Genomic DNA, 15088 nt, shown 5'->3' with positions numbered 1-15088 from the left:
TAATGTATAATAAAATCGCACTTTAACGCTTTATTGAGTTTGGCTGTTTTTATCAATCAGCTGTCATATGTTATTTGGCATCAGATGAAACCAGAAAAAAATCAGAATCATTTTCACATATTAATTTTTTTTTTTAATTTTCTATTAATTTACTTTATTTTGTCCATTTAAGTACATAGCAATATTCTTTAACTTGATTTACAGTTTTTTTTAGTATGTGATCATTTATAGAAATTTCTTTTGTTCTTCATTTCATAAATATTTTGTTTTTTGTTGTATTATTTGCACAATTGATTTTTTTATTCTAAATTTATTACTAAGTGATTCAGCTTTTAAGAAAAAATTATTTTAATCCACAATTTTTGTTTAATTATGTTTACATATTTACTGAATATTTGTGCTCTAATTATTTATATATGTGTGCGTGTGTGTGTGTGTGTGTGTGTGTGTGTGTGTTTATGCAGATATGTATACATAATATATATACGCAGACATGACAGAAAAGAATGGACACTAAGATAAATATTTTTCCTAAGATTAATATATGCTTATTTATATTTATTGATAAAAATAAATAAATAACTTAGAGTATGTCATTAGAATTGCATCTAACAACAACATTGAAGCCACGAATCAAAACAGCATGCAACATTTTAAAATTTCTGCGAGGGCGAATCATGGGTCAACATTAAGATGCTCTTATCCAATGCAAAAAAGCAGAAATTTTACCATAACTTTTTCTACTGTTAATAGAATGATTATACAATTCAGAAGAGAAAACAAAAAGTCTACAAAACCTCATCCAGGTCGTCATGAACCCACTGAAAGAACCTTGCATCTTGTGAAAAAAAAATGTTAAAGAGGAGCCTCTGACATTGCAACACAAGCTGGTGCCAGTCACAGAACAGCTGACAGTTATCTTTACAAGCTATGGTGGAGCTGCAAGAAGGAAACCTCTTCTTTGTCCTGCCAATATCAAGCACAGAAAAGATTAGCCTCAGGAGATGATGGAGAGACCTATATCCTTTCGGACCAATGTCATTTTCTTTGATGCGTCACGATTTGCATTATTTCCAGACAGTGGAAGGGTATATGTGTATGGAGGCTAACGCTTAAATGAACCAAGTTAACTCCCTGTTTATGGAAGACGGGGCTCCTCGTCACTCTGCTAGGGTAATACAACATTGGTTGAGCCGAAATGGGATTAATAAACTTCCATGGTCAAGTCAATCCCCGGATATGAACGTAATTGAAAAACTCTGGACATATTAAACCGGAACCTTCGTAAAAAGAAAAAGAAGCCATCTTCTAAGCCTGAACTTTTAGCATTATTGTGTCAGACATGGCAAAAAATTCCTCAAGCTGATATTCGTCAACTGATCAAGGCTATGCCTAGAAGAGTCCTAGCATAAAAAACAGCAAAGGGAATGTCAACCAAATATAAGTTATTAAATTTGTGACCATTTATTTTTGATTTTCTTCTATAAATTATGTTTAATGAAACTGTTTTTATGAGTGTCTATTCTTTTCTGCCATGTTTGTGTATGTATTCGCACAGAAAAAAAAGATAGTGGCAATGTAATACTATTACTGTATTTTCAGTTCTAAACGACATTGTGTGATGATTTTATACATACTTGAATTATAGAATTATATTCCATGGCCCCTTCGTATATGTTTTGTTGATAGTATTTAGTGTTTCTTTGTGCATGCCATTAGTTGTTAAACATTTATCTTTAGGGGCAATTATTTTTTATACTACAATTGCATAAGTTGGTATTATCAACATTAATCACTTTAATATTACTATTATCATTAATATTGTTAATAGTTTTAGTTTTCTCTTTTGTTGACTAGAATCATTTGAGAGGGAATGCAAATCTATTATGTAATATGCATTAGAATGTCTTTTTTGAGTCTTTAATGTCCATCCTCTTTGATTTGTTGTCAAACAAGGTGAGATCTAAAAAGATAAGAGTTATCTGCCCATATTTATTTATTTTATTATTTTGCTTTTAATGTTAATTCATTTAATTATTTTTAAATCTTTTCTTTTTCATAATCATATTTCATAATATCCAGAACGAGACTAATGCGGATTTACAACTGATCTTTACATTTATTTAGTGTTGTTTTCTATATGCCATTGGCTATTTAACTGTTATTTGTTATTGGGCAATTATTTTTCTTCTTCAATTGCAACAGTTGGGATTATTACCAACACTAATAATATTTATATTACTCTTATTGTTTCTGTTGTAAATTATTTTATGTTGTAAGTTTTCGTTGTCTAATATCACTTGAAAGGAATGCAAAAATTGTATGGAAAAATACTGTTATTCCTATTTCTATGAAAATGTTGCTCTCTAAAAAATAAGAGAGAAATATTACGCATTGCAATGTTCATTTCAGATCCTTAACGTATAACTTTTTATTTTGTTTCTTTTATTCAAGTGAAGAACGTTTATTTTGTGACCAAGTTCTCACTCTGACGCGAAAAGATCTTCAAATCGTTGACAGAACGCGGCAAAATCTAAAGATGATAGAAGTTTTCAAAGGGTTAGAATTCTTTTATGCATGCACATGTAGTTTTTGTGATCATTGCTTTCAAATCAGCCAAGCATATTTACCGCCTGCGTATTTGTTTAACTGAAATGGTTTATTTTTTATATATATTTGTCATTATTTTCTTTTCATTGCAACCGAGTATATGTTTCACAATATCACCATTCAACTGTTGCCTCATGAAAATAGCGTTTTAGGTTTGATGAAATCCAAAAAGACTTTATTTTATCAAATCTGAATCTGGTTTGCTGCATTCAACAAAATGGCAGAAACCAACGAATGCTACTAATTGCATGATAAATTTGCTATTTTGCATTTTTTCCATCTGTTTGGTCTTTTTTTTTAAAGAAAGCATGAATTTCTACTCTTTGTTTTTCACACATGAAAATATAATCAGCACTCAGTTTGTGTATGCAAATAATTTACCAATCAAAATAGACCAATCTGGCAAATTTGTCCTTTGTTTTCCTATTACTTATAACGTTGTTTTTTTTTCAAGTTAATTTCATAATGCATCTTGAGTTGGAAGCCATGTTTAGTTTCAGAACAGTTTCCGATGGTTAGTTGTTCTAAACAAGTCCTGGGGGTGACTGGTCCTCAGTAGCCAGTTCTTGAGCTGGAAGCCAAAGAGCAAAAGATTCTTCCCGTGTTGACACAAAGAAAACACATGCAAGGTTGCTACAGAAAATGTTTAATTTTTATGGAGCAATTCTGGTTTCTGATTGGTTGGTAGCAGAACGTGAATAAATTTGATTCGTCAGTTCCTAGCAGCATCGTTTATAAATAGAATCTCCCGACTGTCAGGGGTCATACCCCTCATTTATTCACAAATATTGCAACATCTCCTGTCTTTGCAATAACCATATTTTGTTCTTAGCTCAAGCAGCTTAGTCCCTTGTCTGAAGTGATTTTCATAATAACAATGATGCCGATGATTATATTCAACTCTGATACTTATCTGATTTTCGAGAAATATTTAAATCTGTAAAAAAAACATGTGTTTAATCAAGGAAAGCTGTTAAGATATCCACAAGCAATTTCGGTTATTTGAAAAATTTAATACCCATTAAATTAATCATTTGCTCTTATTAAATGAAAATATAATGCACTGTTTTGTATTGGAAATGGGACAATATTTTGATTAGAAAATCATTTGTAGATGATTTTTTGCTCACATAAGGTAGTCTAGATTAAAACACGGACGAGAATGTCTCAACTGAAAGTTGTGTAATAATAATAATAATAATAATAATAATAATTATAATAATTATGATAATAATAATAATAATAATAATAATAATAATAATAATAATAATAATGAAGTATAAGCCCACAACAGTACGAGAACCACAAAATCCTATGGGACATGGATATAAAGACAGATAAACTCATCCAAGCAAGAAGACCGGATGTTGTAATAATTAACAAGAAAAATCCTGTCAAATTGTAGACTTTGCTGTTCCAGCTGATCACAAGGTGAGTATCAAAGAAAAGGAGAAACGGATCAAGTACACAGAGATTGCCCGAGAGTTAAAAGGGATTTGGATGATGAAGAAAATCAAAATAATACCTATAATAGTAGAAGCACTAGGAACAATTCTGAAAACCTTGAAAAAAGAATGGGAGAAATTAGAATCAGGGGAATGGCAGAAAAGATACAACAAATAACAATAATGAAAACAGCTGAAATATTAAGGAAAACTCTTGAATGCAGAGATTAATAGATATAAACCACATGCGTGGGTCAGACAAACTGCTGCAGTAGCAAAACATGAAGAAGCGTTATAGGGAATGAAGAACACTGAAGCTGCATATCTACAACTTCTACATCCCCATCACTCATCCCCTCCCATTGCCCAACCACCGTCTCCCACCCCAAAAAAAGTGTCATGCCAAATAGCCAAGAAGGGTCAAGGAGGATGGAAAGACTGAGGAGAGAACACTGACCAGACCTCCGCTGGGCAAGCGCGGAGAGAACTGGGACCTCGGGGAGGCTTAGTGCCACTCAAATTTTAGTATAGATCAATAGCCACTGTTAGCAAGAAATCAATGGTGAGAGGCTGTTGCGATAATGCAAATTTATTTTCAAATGTTATCGAAGGAGGTGGAGAGTGCTAGACGTCTGGGGTGTTCCCTGGTCACTCAGCTTCCAGGGAACACCACAGGTTTTCAATAGGAGATCTTTGATGACCTGTGTGAAAGTTCCTTGTAAGCCAATAATAATAATAGTAATAATAATAATAATAATAATAATAATAATGATAATAATAAATAATAATAATAATAATAATAAATAATAATAATAATAATTAAAACCTTTAAGCTCTTCAGCAGCTTCTTATAACAATGCTAAATGACTGTTTGATGACGGGTAACTTCCCTGATTGGCTGACAAAGGGCACTAGAGGTTTGATCATAAAAGATAAGACATAACAGCTCAAGTAACAAACTTTAGACCAATCAATTGCCTTTTAATTATGTAGAAACTTTTCACGAGCATAATGTCTCAAAGTGTCTATGATCATTTGGACCAAAGCAATTTGCTGCCTGAGGATCAGAAAGGTTGCCGAAAAAAATCACAATGTACCAAGGATCAGTTTCTTATCGATAAAATTATGATAAGGAACTGCAAACGAAGATCTACTAACTTTGTGAAGGGGAGGGTAGATTATAAGAAGACATTTGACATGGTGTCTTATTAAAATTTGTCTTATTAATGGTACTCAAATGTTTGGAAATTTTAGGAATAACCCATAACATCCAAACATCTATAAAGAATTGGGAAACCAATTTAACGTCAGGAAATGTTGCATGAGGCAAAGTGAAAATTAAGAGAGATATTTTCGAGGGTGAAAGTCTTTCTCCTTTTTTTTGTGTCATCAGCTTTATTCCGTTGCCACTTCTTTTACCAAACGTAAAAGCATGGATATGATCTTGAAAAAAGACTAGCTACAGTCAACCATGGATGATCTTATGTCTTCGGAAGGAAGAAGAACTAGCTTGATATCCTAATGAATATGATCAGATTTGTTAACAGCTTTTCAATTTTTAGCCGTTCCTTCAGGTCATCTCTTAACACCAAAGACGAACGATTTCTTATAGCATAAGACAATCTACTTCACTTTCTTCACTGTATCTTTCCTTTTATGAATTAGGTAAGCTGCTATTTGAAGACACAGCAGTACAAGACTTTCAAGTTCATTGCATGGCTTTTTTTCTAAAGAACGACATGTGTTCTTTTTTAAAGATACAAGAGTAAGTACTTTCATGTTAGAAAGCTTAATTGGACTTTTAATGGTTAAGTGTTGCTTCAAGTGTTGCTTCAAGTTTAGCAAATTTGGCTAAAAAATCTCGCTTTAATTTGGTTTGGTGTTCAAGGTAGGGTGTTTCGTCTTTAAATGCTGCTCAAGTTTTGAATGAACAATGTTGTTTATCGCATTACAAAAGGGCATTTGTCTGGCGGGAATAGATTTTAAGTTTCATTTATTGGCCGAAAAATCCACATACAATGTGCACATCATTCTACCGTCTTTGTTGCTCTTTATATGATGAAGACGCATCCTTTTCCTCTGTGATGTAGCACATCTTCAATTGAAACATCATCTTTTCTCGTGGCATTAATTACTGCACCAACTGCAGCAGGTTTTGCAGGTTCAGAATTGCTATGTATCCTTTTGAAGTACTTGTGAATCTCATCCACGCAGTAGTCCACCCCTTACTTAATCTCGTCCACTGTAAAATGGATCGATCACACAGGCTGAATAACATTGTTCTAGCACACACACACACACACATGCATATATATATTATTCAAATATGCAAACGTAGAAGTAGATATATGCTATTTCAAACCTATGAAAAATGTAGGGGAATAATCTCGACTATAATTCAAATATTAGATCTAGAGAAAGATATATATATATATATATATATATATATATATATATATATATATATATCATTAAGGTGTTTATATTATAATAAGCATATAAATTAAATTATTATAATTAGAGACTAATTTAGACTTTATGCTTACATTAATCTGTAGACAATAATGAATATAGGATTATTAATTAATAAATGATGAATCTTTAAATAAAATAAAGGCATAAAGGATTAAGTTAAATTAAGAAAATAAACAATATCAATCGAATTTATTAAATATGAGATTTAAGGTAATTTTCACTTAGGTCTATGCAAATTTTTTGTATATATCATTCACCCTAGTGCACTTAATACAAATATACTTTATATATAAATAACTAATTCTTAACTTAAAATTCATATTAAAATTCCAAAGGGAAATAGACTCTGAGGTATTTGGTGGGTTGAATTCTAAGTTATAATTTGAATCAGATTCTTGGTCACCAAGCTGATTATAGGAAACTAAAAATATGTACAATAATCCCATTCCTATATTTACTTGTTAATAACTAGCAGGGAGACCCGACGTTGCCCAGAATTGAATGATGATCAATGAATATTTCACACTCATATATTTTTATCATCATTGAAATCCGTGAAATTACCCGAGAGGAAGCTTCACATGCATCCATCCAGTAACTTAGCTCAAAATATGTTATTCTACATTTCACTCTAGAGAACCTATTGTTTCTTTTAGAAAATTATTTTATATAAACTTCTTTCCAGGTAACCAAAAAACAAAAAAAAATAAGAAATTTAGGTGTGGAGTTTGAATCTACAGACCACGTTATGCAAAAAAAAAACCCCAAAAAAACACATTATCAACTTAACCACAGTAGAATTTTCATTGCACATTGTTGTATCATTGTTTCTAAGCAACGACATGGAAAAATGGCTTTACCGATGATAGATAAATTAAAATAACAGTTTCGATTATCGATTATCGGTTATTATCAAGGAATATTCTGAGACAAAGCTTAACTAAGACCACTCCCAGACTTACATATTAAAGTTCTGTAAATTTTAAAGAAAATCTGTTCAACCGCTTTGGAGTCTATAAGGCATGAACACACACACACACACACACACACACACACACACACACACACACACACACACACACACAAAGTTGTATTTATATAATTGTATAGATAATTATCGTTCATAAGTTTTTTTTTGTAAGTTTTCCATAGGTTCAAAATGTCTCTATTTTTGTTCATTAAATATGAGCTTATATGCATATGCATCTTAGGATGAATTTGGAGATAACGATGTAGCAGTCACATAGAACTATTTTCTCTGATGAATCAATGCTCCCCTCTGAGTTCTTCGGCCATAGGCTGACCTATCAGCTAACAAAGCGCATTGATTCATCTGCTCCCTAAAAAGTTTTGAGGGAACGTCAGTTAGTCAGAACTGGACCTTCAGACAAGCAATACCTATCCTCTTCTCTCGTCCCCTGTCCACCGGACATCGTGATTTAGCATTGTCAACCTCGACTTGAGACAACTGCTATTAGCTGGGGATGACAACTGTCACTGGCTGACTGACGAAGACCTCAAAAGAACTTTCTTTTCCTTCTTCCTTTTTCGAGTCCGGCCTGCCAGTTTCTGCTACAAATAAAATATTCTTTGTTGTTACTGTTAAAAAGAAGTTTGTGTTTCTTTTGCGCCTTTGTGTTCTTTATTATATTTTATTAGGAAGGTAAAACAAATTACCTTCTCCCTAAAACTAAATCGGAACACACTGAATTATAAGATTGATACATACATAGGCATTTATATATGGTTGTTATTGTGCTTCTAATGGAATCTTATACATCTTATCGATTATTGTTAACTTCTGGAGATTTAATAAGTTATAACATTATTTTAGGTTTTTAATAGGTTTTTATTTAGTCTTTTTGAAATGTAAGATTTCTTGATATTTTTATGATGAGTTCTACTGACCTTTTTTAGTTGAATAAATTATAGATTAAGAAAAAGTAAGCAAAAAAAAAAGAAAGTAATTTAGAATAAAATAAAATAATTAAAAAATAAAAAAAATAATATAATATTTTTCGTATAAAATGTAATTAAAATACTACACTAATATGTGTGGTTTTATTGATTTAAATAACACATGAAAATTAACATTGCTATAGCCAAGAATTTGCTCTAGAGTACGATGGGGCTAACATTTGGTTTTTTCATATCCCATCAAATGAACATTGATTAATTCTTTCATTTGAGCATTAGTATTAGTTGTAAATTTATAAAAGTAATGGAATTGTTAACATGATAGTGAATATATTCGAAAATTCTGATAATGCATAAGAAAATAATTTGTCTAAGGGAGATAACTCGGAAAATTTAGTTGCTGTAATATCTCTTGTTTAACGCCTGGCTTAATAAGATTATAATGATCACCACAAACTTTAAATTAACATAAGGTTTAGTTTATTTTAGTAATAGTCAGTTGAATAAAAGATTATTTGATTAATATTTTCCTGGTATCAGATTTTTATAGTAGAAAAAAATTTATATTCTTGTATTTTTATTGTATTTAAGGATAATTTTCACGATAATATATACGTTTGGTTACACTAGGTTTGTATGTCACATCGTAATTTTTGCTGACTTATTTAGTTTCGGATTTCTCTTTTAATTGTGATATGCCATTTGAAAATCTAATATGGTTAAACTTATTTTTTTAAAATCAATATTTTAAGAATAAAATTATCTATGGTTTATTGATTGAATCTTCACCCTCTTTCTTTAAAAATTAAATACAAAAAGTATTGCCATGTATCTACATAAAATGGAACATTTGATGAATCAATTTTCAGTATTTATTTCAACAGTGCTCAATTCTTGAGTAGATCTAGGTAGTAAGTTATGAAAATAGCAGGCAATTTAGGTGCACTGAATTTTTTGTGTTCTAGCCTGATGATTCCCTATGGAATGAAACATGGAAGATTCTGTGTAGTTTAAGTTCCATATATTTTCATAATTTACGAATATATATATATATATATATATATATATATATATATATATATATATATAGAGAGAGAGAGAGAGAGAGAGAGAGAGAGAGAGAGACTTCAAACAAAATAAAATAATAAAAAATAACATTTTACATTATGTAATCAAAAGTTGAAAAAACAAATTTTGAGATGTGGATTAGTTATTCGTATTATTTAGACTTATTGGACTACTGTTCTCATCTTCAGTGTCATTTTTACAACATTTCAGCCGATGTAACCTCCGACCTTCTTCAGGTGTATCTTGTCGAACTCAGAAATATTTCTGTCGAACTCGGGAATTTGGACAAAACTCTTTATTTACTTCACAAGGGTAGCATGCTCTTGTTCCGTCAGCCATGACTGGATAGAAGTCCTTAGTAATTCGCAATTGTATTTTTTTGGTCGCCTACACTAAGAATTGAACGTTTAACTTTCAGGAAGATATCACTTTTACAAATGATTTTTTTTTTTTGCCAAATAGTCTAAACACTGAACCAGTTCTAGTACGAATTTTGAGATCCTTAAACCTATTTTTATTTCTAGTTGTAAATATTACTGTTTATTACTAGTTATTATAACTATATATTACCGTATATACCTATCTATCTATATATATTATTGTTTTTACTTATTAATGTATATATTATCTATTATTTATAATTAACGGTTCCCATATTGTGTTAAATTCTATACTAGGTCTACTTAGTAATTGGTTGTCTCCCAGTATATGTGCTGCTTCTTTGAATCGTCTTACTCTTCATCTTTGTCTATAATTTTTACTTTGTCTCATTATGGTAGATGGTTTCTCTTTTACTTCCAGATGTGGTCAGCATTCTTTTTTTTTTTTAGAACTTCAATGTTTCAATCTCTCCATGTATTATGACTTTTCAATGTTCTTCTAACCATACTCTTATCAATGATATGTAAATATATTTTAATTTATGCAGATTTCGTATTCATTATTATTATTAGAGTCAATTCTCTATTGATCATTATATTGTACTCAATACATAGTTGTGATTTCAAAAGTAAAATAATATATACGACTTAGGTGCCATCAGTCAGAATCGAAGCATACAAACCAAAACATATAGCACTTCAGCCTTAGAATTTAACCTTGCTTATGTAAAACATCAAGGCAACAACAAACATCAGTAATCTTTTGAAAAATGGATCACAACTCTCAGCAAACAAAGATCTTGAACAAATAATTGGCAATCACCTGACGTGCCCCTACTGAGAAATGCCGATAGGCTTACTTAGATATTTATTTTTTTGCAAGGCAGATTGCTTCATCTTTATGGCGTTGGCTTTTCAATTTCCATTTTCCTGACCTTGTGTCACATCTTCCTGCTATCGGAGGGAGATAAATATACTTGGCCTTTTAACTAGGATTAAAGTGTAGCATCTGTTCTGATACTGCACACTATCTCTTCTGCATTCAAATATGTACCGTCATTTTGTTGCCAACCAACCTGCTCTCATATGAATTAAGCCGTTGACTATTTTTTTTAATAAACATCTTCTCTTCACTCAATAAAGTGTTACTATTGTTACAAATGCTGCGGTTAGATCATGTATGCTTTTTGGTTTCAATCATCAATTTTTTGTTTGTTGTGTTTTGGACTCTGGTCATAGCACATCCGCATCACTGCACCCATGCTGTAGATTTTTTTTGTATGTGTTAGGGTATTCTACTTCTTCTTCTTCTTCTTCTTCTTTTCTTCTTCTTCTTTTCTTCTTCTTCTTTTTTTCTTCTTCTTCTGTCAAACTGATTTTATTTTGAAAGCAAGATGTACTCTCGACCGTTTCTCACAATTCAATTATTTTTGTGTGCTTTGCTATTGAATGATTCTCAATTCAAACAAAAAATGGATTTATTTTACGTTAAAAATGAGGAATTATAAGAATATGTATTTTCTTAATATTAAACAAGTCTCTATCACGAGATATACGTGTGGTAAGAATGTGTAGCTACAATTCATGAAATATCAATCATGAAAATTAAAAACGTCACTTTTAACATATCTAATTTTTCCATTGTTAAAGTAAAAGTTTATGTTGTCCCAGTAGTTTATGTATGGCCTTGATTGTATCACATGAATTAAACAATTAGCCAATCGAATTGAGGTGTTTCAAAATCACGTAATGCGTTTTATTATGGGACATCGCCTGATCGAAAAAAAAAAATATCCACCCTCCGTCAAACTACTGCCCTAGTGCCCTACCCCCTCTATTCGATAAAATCAAAACTAAAACCCTTCAACTTTTTGGCTATGTCAAACAATAAACTGCTTTGTCAAAATTCTGCTTTGAGAATATGTTAGAAAGCAAAAGAGGCAGAGGAAAGTCAAGGAGAAGATGGAGAGAAAATTTTTTTGATTGGACATCTCTCAGCAGTTCAGCGTCCATTAACCTCTCTCAGCCTTACGTGGAGCTCACTTTGGGAAACCCTGCTTTAGACTATCGATCTCAGATTTTGATTTGGAAACGATGGCGTTTTCATTTTGATAGCTGAAGAATGCTTTCATTACAAGTGGTGACGAATTACAAAATAAAATTTGCAAGTTTATTATTATTTTTTTTAATTTTATCTATTGCATTAAATGGGACCTCTGTCTATCTGTTTGTCTGTCTGTCTATTTGTCTGTCTGTCTGTCGACCAGAGACTTTTGGTGCTGTGGTAAAGAAGAAAAAGTCCTTCTAAACTGAGGTAATTTAAATTTTTGTTCCAATCCAGACTGTTTTACAAATCTGGATTATCGTGACATGCACTCAGTGTGATCCTTGTCAAAATTCATACTAGCTAACTTAATCACTACTGACGTACGTTTGCTATTATGTAACATTACTCTAACTGTTAATGCTAACCATTTAACTCAACCCCCTAACCATTGCTGTTAATACTAACTCTAATTTAAACCATAATATTTAGTTTTAATTTTTATCAAAATCGATTGTTTTGATGAAAGCTTTTTATTTGTTTTTTATTTGTTTTTTATTTGTTTTTTTTTATTTGTTTGTTTTTTATTTGTTTTTCATTTATTTGTTTTTCATTTGTTTGTTTATTTATTTGTTTGTTTATTTATCGATTGAATTTCTTTTTCAGTTTTGTCCGACGTGGAACAACGAATTCCCTATTCCAGCAGACATTTTCCTCGTCAAGCAGTGCCACCAGATCTTTGCCGTCTTCTACTAAAAAGACGGCAAATTCGTCAGTAATGGAAAAAACAAATGGGCAACATGACGATGGCATTGCCAAAGTCAGCAAAAGCAACAGTAGCCAGGAAGAAAACTGCTTTATCTCAACACATATGTGAACCAAAATCAGAAGCGATTTGAATCGCGAAAGAACAATGAAAGAGGCCGAGGGCAGAAGAACAAAAGCAGAAGAATTTGTCTGGACAATGGAAACAAACCAAGCAACAACGTCATCTTTTTCATAAACGACCTGACAACGATCTCATTTCTGGAATGTCATGCAAGTTAATGGAAAGATTAGTTTCGCTTTTCATTCTGCGACTGACGCCATTTAATTGTTTATCATGAATCACATCAGATTTGAGCAAAGATATGATGGCATCCACGATTCTCGGATGGAAAAAGTAATGGAACCAACCAATATTTTTATCATATAGGATTTCTGTCTTATGTTAGATTGGGGCAAAAGTTTTTACCGATTTAAAATTTCATCTTGAAAATGAAACACCATGTTTTTTGAAAATCTTTATTCATAAAAATAACAATTTATCTGTCAACGAGCTTTCAAATGCCTCTCGCTTGTAAAATTTATTTGCGTTTTGATGTGAAATATGGATCTGACTCATGTTCAATCTCATCATGCCATACTGCTAACCTAAGGTCATCTAAATGGTTTTGTAATCCTCGAAATAAGTTAAAGCAAGCGTAGGAGAATATGCATATATGACAGGGAAAGATTTCCCAATCAAATTCTCCGAGAAGATTTTTGGTCAGTAGTGCTGTATTATTATGATGGAAGACGATTTCCTTTCTGTTGATTAAAGAAGGTCGTTTTCGGGTCAACATGTATGAGATTATTGCAGAAAAATATGAATGATGCTTTAATAATGCTGAACTAGAAACTTATAAATTAATCATGGCGATATGTTTAATTAATATTGTTATTAATTAATTATCAATGCATAGAAATGAATTACAATCGTTTAAATTGTCCCTTCTACTAACCGGCAAAACTTTTCTGCACCGAGTTGATATTTCATGGGGAGAAGGAGGAGAAGAATCTTTGAGTAACTTTTCCGGCAAATCAAATTTGTTACTCATTTTTTGCATCAAAATCTGCACTTGTAAATAGACTAAGATGATGATGATGATAATGATCATCATCATCATCATCATCATCATGATGTAGAATGGCAAGTCAATCCATTTGCCATTAACATGGCATAAAATAATCGATTATAACTTTCTTATAAACGATTAGCATCGCTCTATTATATAAAGCGTATAAACCAAAGATACTTTATAAAACTTTAAATGTTTGTACATTAAACAAGAACACACATTCACACACACACACACACACACACACACACACACACACACACACACACACACACACACACACACCAACACACATATCAATATACACACACATTAACACATTCACATACATTCATACACATTAGCACACACATATTAACACATCAACACACATACATTCACACACATTAACACACACACATCAACACATACAACAGCACATACACATTCACACACATATTAACTCGCACACATCAACACACACATCAACACACACATATTAGCACACGCACATTCACACACACATATTAGCACACACATCAACACACTCATCAACACACACACATTTATACACTCATCAACACACATTCACACGCACATTCACACACACATTAACATACACATTCACACACATTAACACACACAAATTCATATACACATTCACACACACATTCACACACACAGTAACATACACATCAACACACACATCAACACACATTCACACACATCAACACACATTCACACACATCAACACACACATCAACACACATTCACACACATTAACATGCATAAAAAAGGCTTCTTTCAGTCTTGACAGACTATGGATAACCACGGTGCGTCAACGTGATGATGCCGTACACATTAACATTGCATACACACACATTTATACACACATACACTCAAACACTCACACACACATATATAGAATGTGTCTAAAAAAGTCACAAGCAAAACAATCAACAATAAAAAAAAAACTCAAATTTTCACATTTTTTTATTTTCATGTTTGAAAACCAAAGAAATGGAACTGCAGTTCCAGAACAACTTTTTTCTCCTTGCTATTTCTTGCCATTTCATTACCTAGACGTTAACATCACTTCAAAAAAATCATTACCTTGATGACTTTTTCCATTGCCACAAGAGGCAGAAATTTTCTTTTGGAAATTGACATGTTCACACTTATTTTTCCAGGACTCAAGTGACATTCAGGAGTTAACGTTTTGAATGTTGAATAAACAAATATATTTTAAAAAATTCTTTAATCGTGTGATTTCTTGTTTAAATTTTACAT

At 31.7% G+C, this 15088-nt stretch overlaps 1 protein-coding gene across 3 annotated transcripts in view; it reads left to right on the top strand.

Annotated features, from left to right (window-relative positions):
• Positions 1-14311, top strand: part of LOC145260642 (uncharacterized) — a 140932-nt gene extending 126621 nt beyond the window's left edge. Inside the window, exons 3-4 of one of the 3 annotated variants that reach the window (XM_080118973.1) lie at positions 2455-2559; positions 12606-14311. In XM_080118973.1, coding sequence (XP_079975099.1) covers positions 2455-2559; positions 12606-12816 — 316 coding nt within the window. In that variant the 3' untranslated portion in view covers positions 12817-14311. The remainder of the gene's footprint in view (positions 1-2454; positions 2560-12605) is intronic. The other 2 variants (XM_080118983.1, XM_080118989.1) reach the window with 2 other exon arrangements.
• Positions 14312-15088: the final 777 nt, after the last annotated feature.

The sequence above is a fragment of the Euprymna scolopes genome, chromosome 3 (genome assembly GCF_053919585.1).
Source record: "Euprymna scolopes isolate OS-2025 chromosome 3, ASM5391958v1, whole genome shotgun sequence".
Lineage (NCBI taxonomy): Eukaryota > Metazoa > Mollusca > Cephalopoda > Sepiida > Sepiolidae > Euprymna > Euprymna scolopes.
The sequence above is the reverse complement of the archived record's forward strand: the minus strand, read 5'-3'. Positions and strand labels throughout refer to the sequence as shown.